Source organism: Galleria mellonella, unplaced genomic scaffold, assembly GCF_026898425.1.
Source record: "Galleria mellonella isolate WM207_F2 unplaced genomic scaffold, CSIRO_AGI_GalMel_v1 utg312, whole genome shotgun sequence".
Lineage (NCBI taxonomy): Eukaryota > Metazoa > Arthropoda > Insecta > Lepidoptera > Pyralidae > Galleria > Galleria mellonella.
This window is the reverse complement of record NW_026442074.1, coordinates 8,997,725-9,018,112: the sequence shown is the minus strand read 5'-3', so window position 1 is coordinate 9,018,112 and position 20,388 is coordinate 8,997,725. Positions and strand designations below refer to the sequence as shown.

Sequence of the window (20,388 nt, the reverse complement as noted above, 5' to 3'; positions counted from 1 at the left end):
AGTAGTACCGGAGTTTACCCCGAACATCTAAACTCACAAACTTTACCTCTTAAAATATTGAAATATATAGTATATAGTGTGTACACTATTATATATATATATATATATATATATATATATATATATATATATATATATATATATATATATATATATATATATATTATTATTGATTAATAAAGTACAGTGCTAGTATAATAATTTAACTGCATCCGACGTTAGTTCTAATAAGGTACTAAGAAATAAACTCATATCTAAGTTATTTAAGTTTGGATTATGTTATTTTTTTCGGTGACTTTTAAAAGTTAGTAATAACTAATAATTTGATTTTTTTTAATGTTTAATAGTAAAATGTTTAACGGTATACGCTGGCGGGGCGCCAGTGAGGGATGATAGGTGAGAATGAAAAGGCAGGTCAATTAGCCTATCATGATGAATACACCTGGAATTCAGCACGACGGTTTTCAAGAGGAAACACGTGGAGGTCAACCTTACAGAGTGTATATTGTTAGCAGTAGGATTGGTTCTTCGCATTACTGGCAATCCCTTCCCCTTCACTAAAACTTGGAGTAAACTTAGCCATTTTGAATAAGAAGCCAATATTGATGACTTTGTTTAGCGTAAACTCTAAATGATGCAATACTTACCATAAGAGTTTATAGTTTTCTTTTTTAACTTTATAGATCCCAGTGCTAACAATATACTCTATCAGAGCGCCCTCTATGCGATCCCTTTTGGAAACGATTAATTTCTGGTGAATTTATCACAATGGCCCAACTGACCTGATTTCATTCTGCCCCAGTATTGCTCACTGGTACCACCAACATACACCGATAGGGCAAGCGGGGTCAACATTTCATCATCACTCATTAAAAAAATCTATCTAATCCAAAATCCAGCCTAATTGACTTTTAAGGTACTCATATCGTACATTTAGGTATCATTCTAGTTTAAATGATTTTGGGTCAATCTTACTCGTATTTGGAGAAAACTATTGTGGCCCTTTTAAATTTAGAACAAAAATTATTAGCTCATTTAGTATCGGGTAAAAGTCTAAATGATGTAGTACTCGTGTTTATCATGGCGCAAGCAAGACACCAAGGTCGCTGTGGTACCTGAGATCTGTCGCAAGATGACGTCTCATTCTTAGTTCGGGACCAACAGTGGTGGTATCTGCACGCGTGCATAATTATCACTAATACGGATTGTACACGCGCCGCCGGAGAAGTAAGTTTCTGTATTAAATATAAATTAAAACGAACGTAAATTAAAAGATTTCCTATAATTTTATTTTAAGTTCGCTTTTAAATTTTATTTATAATATTTAAGTTCTGATTTTAAAATAATTATTTAGTGATTTGTACATTTTTATAAATTTAAACATGAAATAGATTAATTTAGGAATTTATTGGAAATTTATTGTATTATAGTTCTAATTTATCAATCAGAACTATAAATATAAGAAAAAGAGAAGAACTGTCTCATATCTGTTTTGATGAAGGTAATTTTACAAAAATTCTTAGAATCATAATACTAAATTATTATGTATTTCTTATATTTCTCCGTTTTTTTATTTTCTACCGACTTCAAAAAGACGGAGATTCGAAATTCGGTTGTATTTTTTTATGTTTATTACCTCATAACTTCGTCGGTTGTAAATCGATTTGAAAATTTTCTTTTTTGTCTGATAAGATATACTTACAGATAACGGTCTCATAGAAATTTTATCGAAATCGGTTTAGTAGTTTAGTTTTTAATTTAACGCAACAATTGAAACCGTTTTATTTTTTATGGAACATAATCTGAATTGTTTTATGGCATTTTGTAAAAAATGTCCGATTTTCTTTGGAGAAATATTTATACTAATGATTTCAAACTGTACATAGTCTGGAAATACTAACTTGATATAATACAAAAAAAAAATTAAAAATGCATAACATGTAAAAAATTTGTATGTAGTTTTTCTACCCATGTTTTTTTAGCAGAAAATGTTGAGTTTCACTATCCTGAGGATACTAATTATTTTCAAATATACCAACTCTAAGCTTTAAATAAACAGAAATAAATAATAAAACATAAAGTCGTAGAACAAATGTCCATTTGAAAAAGCATAACGTCATTGGTAAACTTAAAATTACAATAACAGGATTTCCCGTGTATCCTCAGATGGATGTGTATTATTTGTTCGCGATAGCAATGTTTTATTTAACCTTATTCTAAAAACATAAGAATCCTTTTAAGTCTTAACCATTTTGAACCGAATTCAGAAAGTAGGAAGTTCTCAATTCGATTGTATTTTTTTTCACAAGATATTATCTCATAACTCCGTCAGTTGTAAACCGATTTGGAAATTTCTTGTTTTTTTTTTTATCTGAAAAGATATACTTACAAATTTGTTAAAAAACACCAATAACTGGTTTTTTCACTATTGTTTTTTATGATTTTTAAATTATTCCCATCACTCATTTCACCTGTGACCATAGAAACAAAGAAAACTGTTTTGATATACTTTACACTATACAGTTTATTCTCTGGATCAAACTTTATATAAAACTGTTCAGCTGTTTAAGCGTAACTAAATACAAATATTCTAATATATAAACATTTCATGTTTCACATTTTTAATAATCTTTTGCCCACTACTTCGTACGCATGGATTTCAGAAGCAGAAAGATAGATAGATAGATAGATAATTTATTTGCATTACTTTCAGCACACAAATTACAACATAGATATACAAAAAAAGGCGAGATAACATAAATGATAAAAAAAATACATAAAGCTAAATACAATTTTCGTTTGTGAGTGTGCCATAGCAATACAAAATGGCCACAACTCAGTTTATTGGTTCGCCCCCAAAAGAGCAAAGCACTGAGAAAGACCAATTAAATAAATTAAATCAAAATGAACCATATGTCAGATTTGAAGTTAGACCATCAAAAATACAACTGTGGATAGTGCATCCAATTTGGTACAGTAGTTTTTGCATGTCACAAAATTTCCAAAAATATTTATTTTGATTTCTATTGCCGTTATTAAGACCCTTATTTATATATAACATTAATTTTATAATAATTATAATATATTATTGTATATATTAATTATATTTTTATTTCACTATTCATTTTTATTTTATATCTACTATACATAACATACTCTAGTTACAATTTTATTATATTGGTAAGATTTCACTAGTTTATATTACATATTAATTAAGTGGGATTTTTATCCCACTACTACTTTTTAGTAGCACACAATTTTTTTCATCCCAAATGGTTTGTGTACACCAAACTTTATGACGATAGATTAAGCCATTAAGCCACTAACAAACAATAAAAAAAAAAAGAAAATATGCACCGTTTACTTTTTTTTTTCTAGGTCAATACCTTTTCTGTTCTTCTTTGTCGTCAAGGCAAATTCCATAATTGTACGATAACTATTAAAATAAATAATCTGCAGTCGTTATTCTTATGCGATATCCTAGTTTTTTTTTTTTTCTCGAAACGCATGGTGCATGACCTACGTAGATATACTGATGCATATAGAAGTTTGTGATTGGGTAAAACTCCTGAAAGTCGTATCGATTTGGAGAAAAAAAAAATATAACAGTCAAAATTCTTATCTAGCAATTCTGTCATATGGATTTTAATCCTGGAAAGCATTCCTGATATATATGTAGGCTATTATATCAACAATTTTAAACTAAGTTTTATATATATTGCAATCAATATGGATTGCTCCTGTATTGACCCTAAGTTAATTCTGTAACGAAGAGTAAACAGAAGCTTCAAGCTTCTGTTTTCCTTTGCGGAGCAAAAAATACTTGTTAAGAGCAAAGTCTATATCAAAACACATCATTCCGCATTCCAAATTCAAATAATGTCAATCTAATGTATTTACTAAACATATATATATCTGTGCGTAGGGGGTTTCTATATGTTCGCAGTCGAAGACGCTACTTTTTTTTTTCGAGGAGCAAAATTAAAGGGCACGTAACTTACGTGTCGTATTTAAAATGTTATAACAGGTACATACATACGTAATGACATGTCTTGACGTCATCAGAAAACAATTGACACTTCACATAACATTATAAGTTGTTTAGTTAATGATCACGGACTAGAATAACGTAGGTATTGTTGTTATTAATGTTACCAGAATCTTGAAGAGAAATTCATTTATTTCTTTTTTTTTTTTTGTAAGTGTTACAATAACAAATGTCCATCTTTTTTCGTTTATTACAATGTACACTACGTGTTAAATCTTCTATACCGCTGTGCTTTTATGGCTGTGGTAATGTTTGAAGGACGAAACATGGCAGTGCAAATCACGGAGTACGTACATGATGTCTTAGTCCTCAGAAATTGCATAGCGTATTTTTTATTTTCTATTACATAATTATATAGGAAACAAGCTTTGTTTTGATCTTTATTATTCATTTAAAATCATCTCGTATTCATGTTACTTAAATGTTGCCTCAAATCAAATATCGGCATGATTCAGTGGATATTAACTTGTATCATGTTTTTTATAATAATAATAACTTTATTTGCAATGATTTTGGGTATAAAACATTTGATCTTATAAATTAAAAGTACCTTACAAAATCTTCTTAGGTCAAGCGTGCAAATATTGAAAACAAAAATTACAATGATTTAATTTTAAAAAATTTTGTAGCATTTAAACATTACGAAAATTATATAATAATAAAATAACAAGTTTTTTTTTTTGTATTTAATTAATAAAATATTAAGGAATACAATTTAATTTATTCAGTCCACTAGTTTAAATAGGAAAAATAAATAACAATTGGATATCAGATGGTCAAAAATAAAAATGAGGTGTACTAATAAAAATAAAGAAATCAATAAGTAGGATATGTCATATACGAGTATATAACGATAATACGTACAAATCCCTTTCAATCCGACATAAAATCTCTAACAGAGTAAAAACACTATTCAACTACCCATTCATTTATGAATAATAAGGATAAATTAAAAGCTAGTTCCAGTTTTAGAAAATAAATACACTTTAGAATATCCGGTAATAATGTGTTGAACAATTTTGTCTGCGCAATTCCACTACTTGCAAACTTGTCCTATCTATCGCAAGAATTACACCATACGCCTACTTTGACTTATTTATTAGCAGCTGTGCCCACAACTTTGTTCGCATTAATAAACCTTCCACCACAATTATTAAGTAAATTTTTGGTTTCCATTTATCTATCTTTTTAGCATTTTTTATGTAGTTTTGGGTCTAAAAATTTATAAAGAAGTACAAGAGATCCCTATGGATCAAACTGCAATACATAATGATCAAACCTTAGATTATATACAATAGATAGAGCATAGAGTCTCAAAAACGGGTTAACTTTTACTGTTAATTAGCTTACTTGTTTTTTTTTATCAGTTTTTATGAATAAGGAGGTATGTTTCAATCTTAGATTATATAGATAGAGCATCGAGTTTAAAAAACGGGTCAACTTTTGTCAAAAAATGATTTTTTATCAGTGTTACTTACGTATATAATGTACTCGTATTTTGATGTATTTATATTTAATGATTTAATAAATAAAAAACTTTTTATTCATTAAAAAGATACAAAAATATAAAACCAAATAAATATAGAAGTTATAAAAAAAACATTTATAACTATTTATCAGGTAAAATTGTATGAAAAAGTTGACCCGTTTTTTTCGAAGCATTTGTATCTCTCTCTATCTATATAATCTAAGGATTCAGTCCGTATGCAAAATGAGTATTACAGTAGCACAATTTCCTAAAACATGATTTTACTAACACAGGTATTTAATTATACTAATCTTTTAAAACTGTGTAAAGGATAAATGAATAAATTATTATTAAATAAACTGTTTCTTGTAAATAAATAAATAAATAAAAATTATTATTCTTATTATTATTACAGTGTACTCATTACTATGTTCATGGTCTCGTTAATGTCCTATAGGCGACAGTGTTTGTTTTTCATTAATGGCAAACCATTTTAAGTTTCATAACAAAATATTCTTTTTATTTCACCAACTAGCTTACCATCCCACAGCTTCACCCATTTGATACAATGTATAAGGTACCCTATGTACTAAGTTATTCACCAGAGGGAGACTTTGTACAAAAGTCGATTGCTCGGGTACCTCTGTCCCATTCGTGTTTCTACCGTGAAGCAGTTGTGTTTGCATGGCTGTGTTTCGGTTTGAAGGGTGGGATATGGCGTGAATTTACAGGGTAAAGAGGAATAACACCTGAGTCCTCAGGAATGGCAACGCATGGGGGGTATCATGGGCGAAACAGTATGTGTGTGTACTGTTATGTCCATGGTACTGCTCATGTCTATAGGCGACGGTCACCACTTTCCGTCAGGTGGGCCGGCAGCTTGATTGCCATTCTAAGTTGTATGAAAAAAAAAGTTAGGATATAGCCTATTGAAATACCAAATTTCATTCAAATCAGTTAAGTATTTTTTGCGTAAAAGAGTAACAAACATGAGTCGATCAAGCCATCCTTACATACTTTCGCATTTACATAATTGTTACAATAACAGAAGCTCGTCTCTTATATTTGACAATAACGTTATTTTATTTCTATAAACTTAAAGATGTGCAATGAATTTTGATCTAAAATCATAAATTTTGAAATGGGTCTTCTATGGTGAACTTAATTATATTTTCAACCTTGAATGCTCTTTCAAATATGTGTTAATAACAGATTGCTTCATAGCTCGACTTCGGTTGTGGTTGGCAATCTTATTATTAAAACGAATTTACCAATAGTTTACCATAGATAGAAAATTGATAAATATATATTTTTACGCTGTTTAGAATTTGGAACGGTAAAAGATTTAAATTGTGGTAAAGTTTTATATAAGTAACCAGGATTAGTGGGTACCGGAGATATAGAAATTAAAAATGTCATTGGTACCTCAATTAAATAAAACTTTTGTATGTTACTACTACAGAATCACTTGCCTCGATGTTGCCACTGCACGAAATATATCAATTCTCATAACTTTATTATAAAAAAAAAATTTATAAGAATTTTATATCTGTATTCAGCCACAGTCAATTTAAATCTATATAGTTAAAATAATACCTAAAAACTATTTTTTTGTGTAATACCTTCTATTTTTTTTTTGCAAAAAATAATAATAATACTATACTTAAATCATAACAAAAATCATAAACCATTTATTTAAATTAACTTAAAAGGTATTTTAAATAATTTTTATATTTTTTATTTCTTCTCAATAAATTATTATTTAAATAAATTGTCTATTTATTCAAATCCAGGGTCTTATAATGGTGTCACGATATACAATTTTTAAAGTTTAGTACTGCCAGCTTATTTGTTAATTGCATTTCAAACAGTGTAAATAAATATAAGTCCTTGTACATTTCAAACAATGTACATATGCCATTGCAAATACATACTTCATTAAATAAAATCTTGTAAATTATTATAATACACATATACTGTGTACTTTTACAGCGACAGTTTTACGTCTTGACCACAACAGGTCAAGTGCACTACCTTACGAAGCATGGTGGGAGAGAGGAACTTCTAAACTGTTGCAACATTTTTTTATGTGCACGTTAAAATATAAAATTATCTAAACAAGCAAAACGTGCGTGAGATCTCGTGTCTGATTCAAGCTCAGAATGCTGGACAATGAACTTTTTTACGAGCCTTTATTTAACTTGCTTTACAACCTACGTTTTATTTGCAAACTATTTTTTAACCATTTGCTAACTTACATTAGTTCTATTTGTTATTATATGTATTATAATATCAGCCTTTAACTGTCTCTTCCATAACGAGAGTTTTGCCAGTAGTTGCTACGCTTGACAAGCGGGTTGACAACTGCAGTTAACTTTTGGTAATATTTTAATAGACGCTGCCACTCATCCGACGAACGTTAAGTTCCCTTAGTCGCCTCTTACAACACCCACGGAAAAGTAAGAGGTGATCCATTCTGTGTCGGGACCACACAGAATAGAATAGGCTATTTGGTATACTTATGAATATTATTATTATATATTATAATATCACCGAGCTGATCCGATGTTGAAGATTGAAGCTGGCTATAGGAACTTGTAAACTAGGCATGATAAAGCAGCCATATTTGGACTTGTTCTAATTGTCTTGATAAAAATGATCTCTATGTGGTAAATACTCAGATTCTAATGTCAAAGCCTATTTTTGAAAATGATTTAAAACAGACTTCTTACTTCTTTTTCGTCACTGGTTTTGGTTATTTTTATTTTTATTTGATAAGAATTATTTTGTTTAATTCTGCTATTAGTATGTGTGTGTGTAAGTACCAACACTCGAAGATTGTCCATCACTATTACTACCAGAAATTTCACAATCTTCCATATTAGCCATTAATCTTCGGCTGTCATTTCGTTCACGCACGTTTTGCGACACGTGTTTCACCTCTAAACGAACAAACTCTCGAAGATTGACCACCATCATTAGATTCATTATCATTAGATAAAAAGCACTTATTTATAATTTATAAAATTAAAAATCCAGTTTCAATTAATTATATCATTTCCATTACAAATTTATTATATTCTATTCAATTATAAATTGAAATGATTATTTGGAATAAATATATTTATTTATTTAATACTTTATTGTACACACAAGTTATAAGAATATGACAGAGGTAATCAAATGTACAAAGGCGAGCTTAACTCTGATAGAGTTTTCTTCCAGCAAACCCAAAGTGGAAAGGAGCATTAATGTCAACGGATACACCAGTGTACAATATTGAGACAATTTTTAAACAGACAAAATTAAATTAATTACATTATATTTAATCGTACTAATACACATGTACATATACATAAATATATACCTATATTTAGTTGAATAGATAGTGATCTATCTGAAGAAAAAGTCAAAAGTTTTTTGAACATGTGTGAACATGTGTGAGCATGTGTGACGAGTCGTAAAAATGTAGGAAGGAATTATTAATAGGAGGCCTTTAGAGGCCGCTCGATTTTTTCTGCCTGTCCCGCAAGGGTCTTTGCGTAGGACGTAATAGCTATCGGTGTTCTCTACCAGTATCTATTGCTTAAATATAAAATTTTAAAATAAGTTAAAATATTCAATATTCAAGCGTAATATTGATATTTGTACAAATAAATACTCGTAAACAAAGTGACAGATCTGTGTAAGAAATCCCTCTACGAGAGGGTGACTTTGTATAAAAACCGTTTGCTTGGGTACCTCTGTCCCATTCCTGTTTCTTCCGTAAAATGGAGTTGTACTTGCATGGCTGTGTTTCGATTTGAATGGTGGGATACGGCAGTGAAATAGGTACAGAGCTATAACATGAATATCATGGGCGACATAATATACTGTGTTACACCCATGGTACTGTTCATATCTATATACGTCGCGACGATTAACACTTCCCATCAGGTGTGCCGTTAGCTTGTTTGCCATTCTGAATTGCTTAAAAAAATGTCATGACTTGCTAATTCGGCTAATGGCGTCTTTTAAAAATAAAGTTGAACTATTTTTACTGAAGCATTTTTAGCCACACATTATTGATTAGGTGTGACGGTAATGATGACTGGACGAAACTTATCTACTTAGAGTTTAGTCCAAGGATTCCCAAACTGTGCACTGCGGTGCTCTAATACGGTCGTAAAGAGCATAGAGTGCCGCCGTGAGACATTCTTATTTACCATTGCCTCGAAACGGCCAAAAATCTGTGGAGTAAAAAATATTAATAGCAGTATCAAACCTTGTCCTGCGCTTTGAAAAAATATGTAGAGAACACCAAACTGACACAGTTGTATTTTATATCCCATTTTTTTTACATTATAAATATTTCTTGCATGTCAATGAAAATATAGAAATCCTAACATATTGTGAATGTTATCATTTTTGTGTCTATTTACTATACCTAGTATTTTTCTAATATTGAGAACTAACTACTATGGGACGCCGAGATAAAATATTTTAAAGTTTGAGAACCCCTGGTTTAGTCACAAATATATATTATAATAATAGGTATCTAGAAATTTTCAAATACGTGGACATATTTCATTGTGTTTGTCGTTTATTTATCAACGATATTTGACATTTATGACAGAAGAGAAGAAACTGTAGGTACCTAAATGTTTACTTAACAATAGAATCTAATATTAAAATGTTCAATTCTGTATTCATGAAAATTTCATACTGTACAAAATTGAATAACAAGATGTGGAGCCGTAGAGAGCAATGATCTCATCTAACACCATTCTTTTTTTTCTACGGACTTCCAAAAGAAAAAGGTTGAGAACCTGCGTCTTTTTGAAGTCTCTAGTATTGTTTTTATGTTTGTTACCACATAACTCCGTTAGTTCTAGACCGATTCGAAATTTTTTTTTTGTATTTTTTTTAATACAACTTAGAATGGCGATCAAGCTAACGGCCCACCTGATGGAAAGTGGTAACCGTCGCCTATAAACATGAGCAGTACCATGGACATAACAGAGTATACTGTTTCGCCCATGATATCCCCCATGCGTTACCATTCCTGAGTACTCAGGTGTTATTCCTCTGTACCCAGTAAATTCACGCCATATCCCACCCTTCAAACCGAAACACAGCCATGTAAACACAACTGCTTCACGGTTGAAACACGAATGGGACAGAGGTACCCAAGCAAACGACTTTTGTACAAAGTCTCCCTCTGGTAATAAGGTAGCATAAGCATAAGCTGGTAGCATAAGGTTGAAAGTTCAAAGTTTTTTACTATAAACTTCATTTAATTTAATTTTATTCTTAAATAAACAGTTTATTCATACAGTATTGTGGAGAATGAATAAATATTTTGAATATTGTAATTTTGAATTTTGAAATTTAATTAACACGATACCCCCCATGCGTTGCCATTCCTGAGGACTCAGGATTGGTATTATCTGAAAAGATTTACTTTAGACTGGTTTTATAGTAATTTTATCAAAATCGGTTCAACAGTTTAATGATCAAAATAACTGGTTTTTTCACAATTGAAGTCTTTTTTTTTTGAGGGACACAGTCTTTAATTAATAATAATACAATAATTATTCGAATCATATCAGCCGTTAACTGTCCACTGCTGAACATAAGCCTCCCCCTTAGGGGCGTTTTGCTAGTAGTTACCACCCTTGGCAAGCGGATTAGCAACCGCAGTCAGGTTTTGAATTTTTTTTTATACAACTTAGAATGGCAAACAAGCTGACGGCCCACCTGATGGAAAGTGGTAACCATCGCCTATAGACATGAGCAATACCATGGACATAACAGAGTGCGTTGCCATTCCTGAGGACTCAGGTGTTATTCCTCTGTACCATGTAAATTTACGCCACATCCCACCCTTCAAACCGAAACACAGCTATGCAAACACAACTGCTTCACGGTATAAACACGAATGGAACAGAGGTACCCAAGCAAAAGACTTTTGTACAAAGTCTCCCTCTGTAGACATTTCAAGAGGGACGCTACTCCCCATCCATCGCCCTCCCTTTGTCGCCTTTTACGACACCCACGGGAAAGGAAGGGGTGATCACTCACGGCGAGATATACAGATATACGTATGATATACTCATAACTGGTTACATATAGTCTAACAGCTTTTATTTCCTATCCAGACTAAAGATGTCGACAGCCTTACTCGTACAACCTTCGGGAGAACTCTGGAAGAAGATCAGGGTAGAATTGAACGAGGACGTGAGTACCCGGGACCAGGATCTCGCTGCCATTAAGGAATGGTTGAGGAAGCAGCCACATCTACCTGATGAATGGGGTAAGATGGATGCCAATAGTTATCTTAAGCCACTAGCATTTTTTTTTATACAACTTAGAATGGCAAACAAGTTGACGGCCCACCTGATGTAAAGTGGTGACCGTCGCCTATAGACATGAGCAGTACCATGGACATAACAGAATATACTGTTTCGCCCATGATATCCCCCATGCGTTACCATTCCTGAGTACTCAGGTGTTATTCCTCTGTACCCAGTAAATTCACGCCATATCCCACCCTTCAAACCGAAACACAGCCATGTAAACACAACTGCTTCACGGTTGAAACACGAATGGGACAGAGGTACCCAAGCAAACGACTTTTGTACAAAGTCTCCCTCTGGTAATAAGGTAGCATAAGCATAAGCTGGTAGCATAAGGTTGAAAGTTCAAAGTTTTTTACTATAAACTTCATTTAATTTAATTTTATTCTTAAATAAACAGTTTATTCATACAGTATTGTGGAGAATGAATAAATATTTTGAATATTGTAATTTTGAATTTTGAAATTTAGTCGGACGACACCGAGTATGTAGATACTAGCGTTTATATGTAACTTTGTCCATGTATTTAAGACTAGTTTTCGCCCGCGGCTTCGCCCGCGTGGATCTTGGTTATCGCAATATATAATTTTTGGAAATAACTTGATAGATTTATTTGGATAAGGATTAATAACATGAGTAAAATAAATGCGTTTAAATGTAGTCCAAAAAAAATCAAGATTTTTAAATAAAAAAATGGTTGTTGTGCCTCACTCGACATAGATAGTGTGTCGCGGACTTTTTTGTAGATATTTATAAGATCTACAATTAATTATAACATTTTATGGTTCTATCTTTTGTAGTTTAGGCAGCGTACGCAAAATAAGTAACTTCTTTGGTTGATTTTTTTCAGTTTGTGTCCGAAAAATCCAAATATCTTACGGAACCCTATTTTTTTCCAAAATAAAATATAGCCTATGTTACTCGTGGATAATGTAGCTTTCGAATGGTGAAAGAATTTTTAAAATCGGTCCAGTAGTTTTTGAGCCTATTCATTACAACCAAACAAACAAAGTTTTCCTCTTTATAATATTAGTATACATAATGTTCACTGACCGGGATGAAAGTAGCATTTGTCCTTCTTTATCTTATATAGTACGTGTATTCCAAGTTTTAAAATGATTGGTCAAGCCGTTAACCAACAAACAACCAAACTCACCTTTACATCTTATTAATATAATAATTGATACACGTGTAGATTATTTCTTAAGTTAGCACATAGGATGCTTAATATATGGATTGACGAGGGCGAAGCTGCAGAATATAGCTAATGTGTAACATTAATACGGATTGGTTAATTTTAAATCACCTTGAAACTTAGCAGAGAATTTAACTAGAAAAATGAAGTTAAATTAGAATATAACTTAATAAATTTCTTTTAAATCCGTTCAGTAGTTTTTGTGTGAAAGAGTAATAAACATACATCCCTTCATCAATCGCTACAAAATTTCGCATTTTTTATATTACTTGCTTTTACCCGCGACTTCGTCCGCGTGACTAGGATGAAAAGGAGCCTATATCTTTCAGCATCCCAAATAGTACGTGTACAGTAAATTTCATAGTAATTGTTTAGAATATTAAGGCACTATAAGGCAACAAAAGAAACATACTTACTTTCACATTTATAATATTAGAAAGGATAATAAGATGGGCCATTACTTATATTACAGATGATCAGTGCCTAATGACCTTCCTTCGAGGCTGCAGTTTCTCCTTGGAAAAGTGCAAGAGAAAACTGGACATGTACTTCACTATGCGGACTGCATGCCCTGAATTCTTCACTAACAGAGACATTAAACGTCCGGAACTCAAGGATCTGATGAATAGAGGGTGATTACACTTTATACCAAATTTCATAGTGATTAATTAAGTCCTTGAGACGCTAAGAGGTAATTGCCACGCTTGGCAGGTGGATTGGCAGCCACAGTTAGGCTTTGGTGATGTTTTAAGATAAGACGCTGCTGTCCATCCTTCGACCATTAAGTGTCCTTAGTCGTCTCTTTTTCCTTTTTTTTTATACAACTTAGAATGGCAAACAAGCTGACAGCCCACCTGATGGAAAGTAGTAACCGTTGCCTATAGACATGAGCAGTACCATGGACATAACAGAGTATACTGTTTCGCCCATGATACCCCCCATGCGTAGCCATTCCTGAGGACTCAGGTGTTATTCCTTTGTACCCTGTAAGTTCACGCCTTTTCCCACCTTTAAACCGAAACACAGCCATGCAAACACAACTGCTTCACGGTTGAAACACGAATGGGCCAGAGGTACCCAAGCAAACGACTTTTGTACAAATTCTCGCTCTGGTATAACTTACTTACAACATGCACGGAGAAGGAAGAGGTGTTCATGTTGCATAAGAGGATTTAATCTTAAAATGTCCTTTAAAACCTTTTCAAGTCAAATGTCTAAAAATCATCATCATTAGGTATAATGTTATCATCTTCATCATCATCATATCAGCCTTTAACTGTCCACAGCTGGACATAAGCCTACTCCTAATCTTATCATCTTAATTATACCATCTGCTTGTGTTGGCCACAGCTGTTTGTCTAAATGCGACAGTAACCACCTTCCATTAGACAGATCGTCAGCTCTTTTTATGCTATTTAGAATAACAAACAATCTGACGGTCCACCTGATGATAAGTCGTAACCGTCGCCAATAGTACTATGGATGTAACAGAGTATACTGTGTCACCCGAGATACCCCATGATTTGCCATTCCTAAAAACTAAGGTTGTGCCTCTGTACCCTGTAATTTCATTTCCATATCTCATACTTCAAACCGAAACACAGTCATACAAACACAATTGCTTCACAGCAAAAACACGAATGGTACAGAGATACCCAAGTAAACGACTTTTATACAAAATATCCCACTGGTAAAAAAAGCTGATATACCATTGTTGTTTTAAAAATACACATTTACATACGCCCAAAAAACATTTTAGCAATCAGATAAAAAGATTTGGCATTTGTGTAAAAAAATATATATATACATATCTGCAAGTTCATAGAATTCTGCGTGTTTTGTTTCTTATTGACTTGCGGGTCACGGCTTCAAACCATATTCACGTACTAAATGCTTTGAATTTTAATTTCGGTGCCTCATAAAAATATACATATTTTCCGCTATCATGTGAGGACAATTTATGTACGCTCAAATATGTCTAATAGCTGCCATGAGTCATTCATTCTGCATTTAACGGTCCACTGCTGAACACCGGTTTCACCCATAAGAGGAGGTTGTGCCAGTAGTTTTTTTTTTATGGGTGAAAATGGTATGGTAACCCCGCCTGCGCTGACGGGATACGCTGGCGGAGCACCAGTGAAGGGTGATAGATGAGAATGAAAACAGGCCAGTTAGCCCATCATGATGAATTCATCAGGAATTGACCATAATAGTTTCCAGGGAGAACCGCGACGAAGTCGACCTGGTGGGTTTTTTTTATACAACTTAGAATGGCAAACAAGCTGACGGCCCACCTGATGGAAAGTGGTAACCGTCGCCTATAGACATGAACAGTACCGTGGACATAACAATGGGATTCTCAGTCTCCATTACTAACAATCCCTTTCCCCCCTTGTACCAATAGTTACCACGCTTGACAGGCGGGTTGGTAACCGCATTTTGACTTTACGATAGACGCTGCTATCTATCTCTCGACCTTTAAGTTCTAATGGTCGCCTCTTACAATACCCAGAAAAAAAGAAAAAGGTGCCCCATTCTACGTCGGGACCACGCGGCATAGAATGGACTACGACTAATAGTTGTAGTAAAACATAAATAATATTTCTTTTTTTTATTTTCAGACAAGGCCCAGCATTACCTGGATTAACGCCTAAAGGTTACCGAGTCATTCTTACAAGAGGTAATTTACTGCAATTATATAATCATTATTTTTATATGAACACTTTGTAACTTTGTGTTTGAAAATAAGATAATTAAAATTGTAACGAAGTAAGCATGATTGTTATAATTACATGTAGTAAAACTATTTAATAATAACTGTCGTGAGTCGTACTACATTATACAGTACAGTCGAGAACCGCGCTCATGAATAAAGCTCCTATTAAGTTCGAAACTAGTCAGACATCCCCGAATTTAAAACGTTAATAAAGTCGACATAAAAATAACTGTATATTTTTAAATAAAACCATTTGTTACTATATTTTTTAAACAAAATAAAACTGTATATTTTCATATTATAAATACTATTTTCTTTTTATACTATCTTTCTCCCGTGGCTTTGTCCGCGTACATAATTATATAGAGTATTGTACGTGTTAAATTGGGAGAAAATGTTTTCGTATACCAAATTTCATTCGATTTGCATATTAAGTTAGGGCTTAAATTACTCATATACAAAATTCGTTTAGCCGTTTATTCGTAATATATATCGTTATAACAAACAACTAAACATCGTTACAAACTTCCATATTTATTATAATCTTAGTTGTTTTCTTCTTTTCCCATTTTTTCTTTTCGGTATTAAAATTATCCTATTTCTCAAGTTAGAGTAAACAATAAACAAACAAATAAACAATAAACAAAGTTTCATTAAAAACAGTTGATCAGTTTTGGACATTAGAAACACTGGATTTTCATATACATGGTATACTACAGTGAATTCGAAAATATCCGTGGTTCTAGATACATTAATAACTACATACTTACTGTCCATATGAATTCCCAGGCTAATTAGAAGCGTCTTGAATAAAAAAACAAATTTGTATAGTCTGTTTCAATGGAACTTAATAAAAAGGTAACTAAGTTTTGTTGAAATTATAACAGAAACACTCTGTAAGTAAATGATATTGTTAAGAAATCAAAACCTTCGATCAATTAATCGATTTATTTGTACCACTATTGAAAATCATGAGTTCAATATAGAGAGCAGAGCATGCTGTCTCTTAAGGTAGCGTCAATATTATTATATATAATTTTATTATTATTATTACAACTAGTATTATTTTCTATATAAAATATGCATCTAATTGAAGACACTGGTATCTAAGATACAGGCTAGGCCTGATTTAAACACTAACATGCTGGAGATAATGGCACTACTTCCTATGCCACTGTATTCGGTTGACTGGAATTCCCTTCTATGTTTGTCTATACTCACTTTGTTACTAATTTGTTATTATTACTGTATTGTATTGTATTGTAAAATCTTTATTGTATCTCTTACAGTCAACCTTTGAGAATCTGAAATGTTTTATTGTATGTTTTAGTACAATAAAGAATATATATATATATATATATATACATAATGTTACATATTATACTTATATATTATACTTTGAAACCACTTCTTAATAATTACTTAATAAATCTATATCATTAATAATATTCATATACATACTGTTAATGTTGTTCCAGCTCTGGATAATAGTCTTGACCCATCCCATTTGACAAACGTATTCAAAATCGCCATGATGATCGGAGATATCAGGTTGAAAGAAGAATTGGAGGGTGTGGCTGGAGATGTCTACGTTTTGGATGCGTCCATTTTGGTTCCCAGCCACTTGGGGAAAATATCGCCTGGTACCATCAAGAGATTCTTAATCTGTGTTCAGGTATTTACCTATTCATTAAATACTAGCTTTCACCCGCGAATTCGTCCGCGTGGCCGGTTCACTGACCGTGATAAACAGAAACCTATGTCCTTCTCCACCTCAAATAGTACGTGGATACCAAATTGCATAATGATTGATTAAGCTGTTAAGGCGCCAAGAGAGAAGAATCACTTAGAGAACAGATCACTTTTAGCGATAAGACAGTCCATTGTTTTCTCACTATGATCATTTCTTGTAATTGTTTGTATCTATAATAAATTTATTATTATAATCTTCAGGAGAAAACACTAAATAGTATCTATCTATCTCATTTACAAACAATTAACTCCATTCTCAAGAATAACAACGCAAGTAAGGTACACCACATGTATTAGAGTGAGTTCTATGATGTTCAGGAGGTATACTCAGAAATGAGTAATCCGAAATTTTGGGTGAATGAATTTTGGATTCGGACATTCGCCCAAAACTTCGTCGGAATAGAACACTAGGTTTCTGTTTCGGCGATGGTTACCACTTTATATCAATGAGACCGTCAACTTATTTTCATTTCCAATCAGTATAAATTATATCTTTTCTTACTACAAAACAAACCTTTTTCAATCGACTTTAAAAATATGCTAACCCCCATTCAGAATGTGTTTTGATGCTTCTTTTATAACCGACAGAGGTTTACTCCCGTGTCAGTTTTCTGGAACAAATTGAATAAATAAATATATATTATTGTCATATTAAAATAAAAATTCACTGTATTTCAGGAAGCATATCCTGTGAAGCTCAAAGAAATACACGTGGTGAATGTATCACCCCTGGTGGATGCTGTAATGAGCATCGTTAAACCATTCCTGAAGGATAAAATCAAGAAAAGGGTAGGTACAACTGTAATAATAATATTAAAACAAAAATAAGAAGCAATGTTACTGCTTACCATCAGGTGGGCTATATGCTTGTTTGCCACCTTAGTGGTGTAAAAAAAGTATTAAAAACAATAATATAAAAAAACAATAATTCATCTAATAAACTTGCAATATTTTTTGCAAATATCCACGCACCATACCACATCATATCAGCCGAGCCTTGACCATTAAGGTCCCTTAATCGTCTCTTATGACACCCACGAGAAAGGCAGGAATAGCCCATTATATTCCCATTCTATGTTATATTATATATTGTTTTACTCGTATATGTATAATAAGCAAGATAAAATAAATCTCATTGTTAAAATTACCCCTTTTCAGATATTCATTCACAACTCTCTTGAAACCCTTTACGAATATGTGCCCAAAGATATGCTCCCAGTGGAATTTGGTGGAACCAGTGGCCATCTTGAAGATATTCAAAGTAAGTTTTAATAAAGATTTGTACAAAAATCTTATATATATGAGTGCCTTTACCTCTCTCGTGTTACTGCTGTGAAGCAATAATACCTGCATAGCTGTGTTATGGTTTGAAGGATCCATCTTTTAATATGGCAGTGACATTACAGAGTACAGAAATATGATATCGTAGTCCTTAGGAATGATAACAACTGCAAGATACCATGTTTATAGGCGACGGTTACAATTTTCCATCCAGGTGGACTGTCAGTTTATAAACCATTCGAATTTTGAATTTGTAAAATATGTAAATAGTTATAAGGACAAGTATAAATATGTCTTCATGTCTATGTTTCAGTTTAGGGAGTAAAATATTGTCATATTTTAATATAAGTACAGTAAAATATTGCCCTAGTAAAAGTATTGTGATGAAAGTATGACATTTTAGTACGCAGGAAATCATTTAAGTGGGCTGCCAATTTACTTGCCTTTCTTAACCGCACAAAAAATATTGTTTATAATTGCTTAGAATCTGGGGGTCTATTATGAATTGAAATTCCAAATTTTCGGGCTCAATTTCGTGTTTTTGTTTGTACCAAAATCGACCCTAAGATTTCATTTGTCATAAATCCTACCATAAAAGTCCAAAGGAACGATACTTTAGCATTTTTAATATTTTTAAACGGTACGTATCATGTAATTTTAACATCAAATTTGTGTTTCGTTCGGATCTGAAATTTCGGAAAACATTTCATGGTAGGCCCTCTGATCTAAACCAAAATATCCGACAGAGTACGAAAGGAAGAAGCAAGTTAAAATGGCAATATGCGAGACCATATGATAATTTGAAGAACGAATAATCATTGGGGTAGATGATTCTCAAGTGGTAAATCCATATAATCCAATACAGAATAAGCTAATTTCCCATACTTATTAACTACAGTACGTTATAAATTATTATTACTTTATTCTTTATAAATTTCAGAGGCTTGGGAGAAGAAGCTAGATGAATACACAGACTGGTTTCTGGCAGAAGAATCGGTCAAAGCAAATGAAGCACTCAGACCTGGGAAACCGACTAACTATGACGAACTATTCGGTATAGATGGTTCATTTAGACAGCTGTCTATCGATTAATATAGAAAATCATCAGTAATATAAACTATCGAATATAAGTTACTGTATTGACAGTGACAGACATTTTTGTTATGGGTTTTTGGTGTAAAGAATCAATTGTGACAATTTTTACATCGTACATTTTACCTACAGAACCTTCAGCGTACGAAACTGGCTACACGTGATATGTTATATTTTTAATTATCATCAAAAAAGGAGAAGGTCGTATAAGTATGTTCGCTGCATATCTTTTTTCATGTATGCATTTCGATGTCTTTCATTTTCTCTGGGCCAATTGGCATGAATCTTTTTATTTTATTTGTAAACGGTTTACAGAGCCGAATGATTTTTTTCCACAAACACCTGACTTTAACTTGAATACAGTAAATATGGGACTACAAAGATTGTCCTATGCAGGTCTAAAGAAGATTTAGGTACACATTTTTTCCTTACTCGAATGTGAATTGGATTTTGTGAACCCACTTGAAAAACTTGTGATGCCTATAACTACTTTAAGAT

At 32.4% G+C, this 20,388-nt stretch overlaps 1 protein-coding gene across 1 annotated transcript; it reads left to right on the top strand.

Annotated features, from left to right (window-relative positions):
- Positions 1–1,093: 1,093 nt before the first annotated feature.
- Positions 1,094–20,204, top strand: LOC113511364 (alpha-tocopherol transfer protein-like). The gene is made up of 8 exons (XM_052896002.1): positions 1,094–1,227; positions 11,657–11,811; positions 13,522–13,681; positions 15,671–15,729; positions 17,244–17,440; positions 18,196–18,306; positions 18,676–18,778; positions 19,739–20,204. Exons 2-8 carry the CDS (start codon positions 11,664–11,666, stop codon positions 19,888–19,890), a joined length of 930 nt encoding a protein of 309 aa, XP_052751962.1. The 5' UTR covers positions 1,094–1,227; positions 11,657–11,663; the 3' UTR covers positions 19,891–20,204.
- Positions 20,205–20,388: the final 184 nt, after the last annotated feature.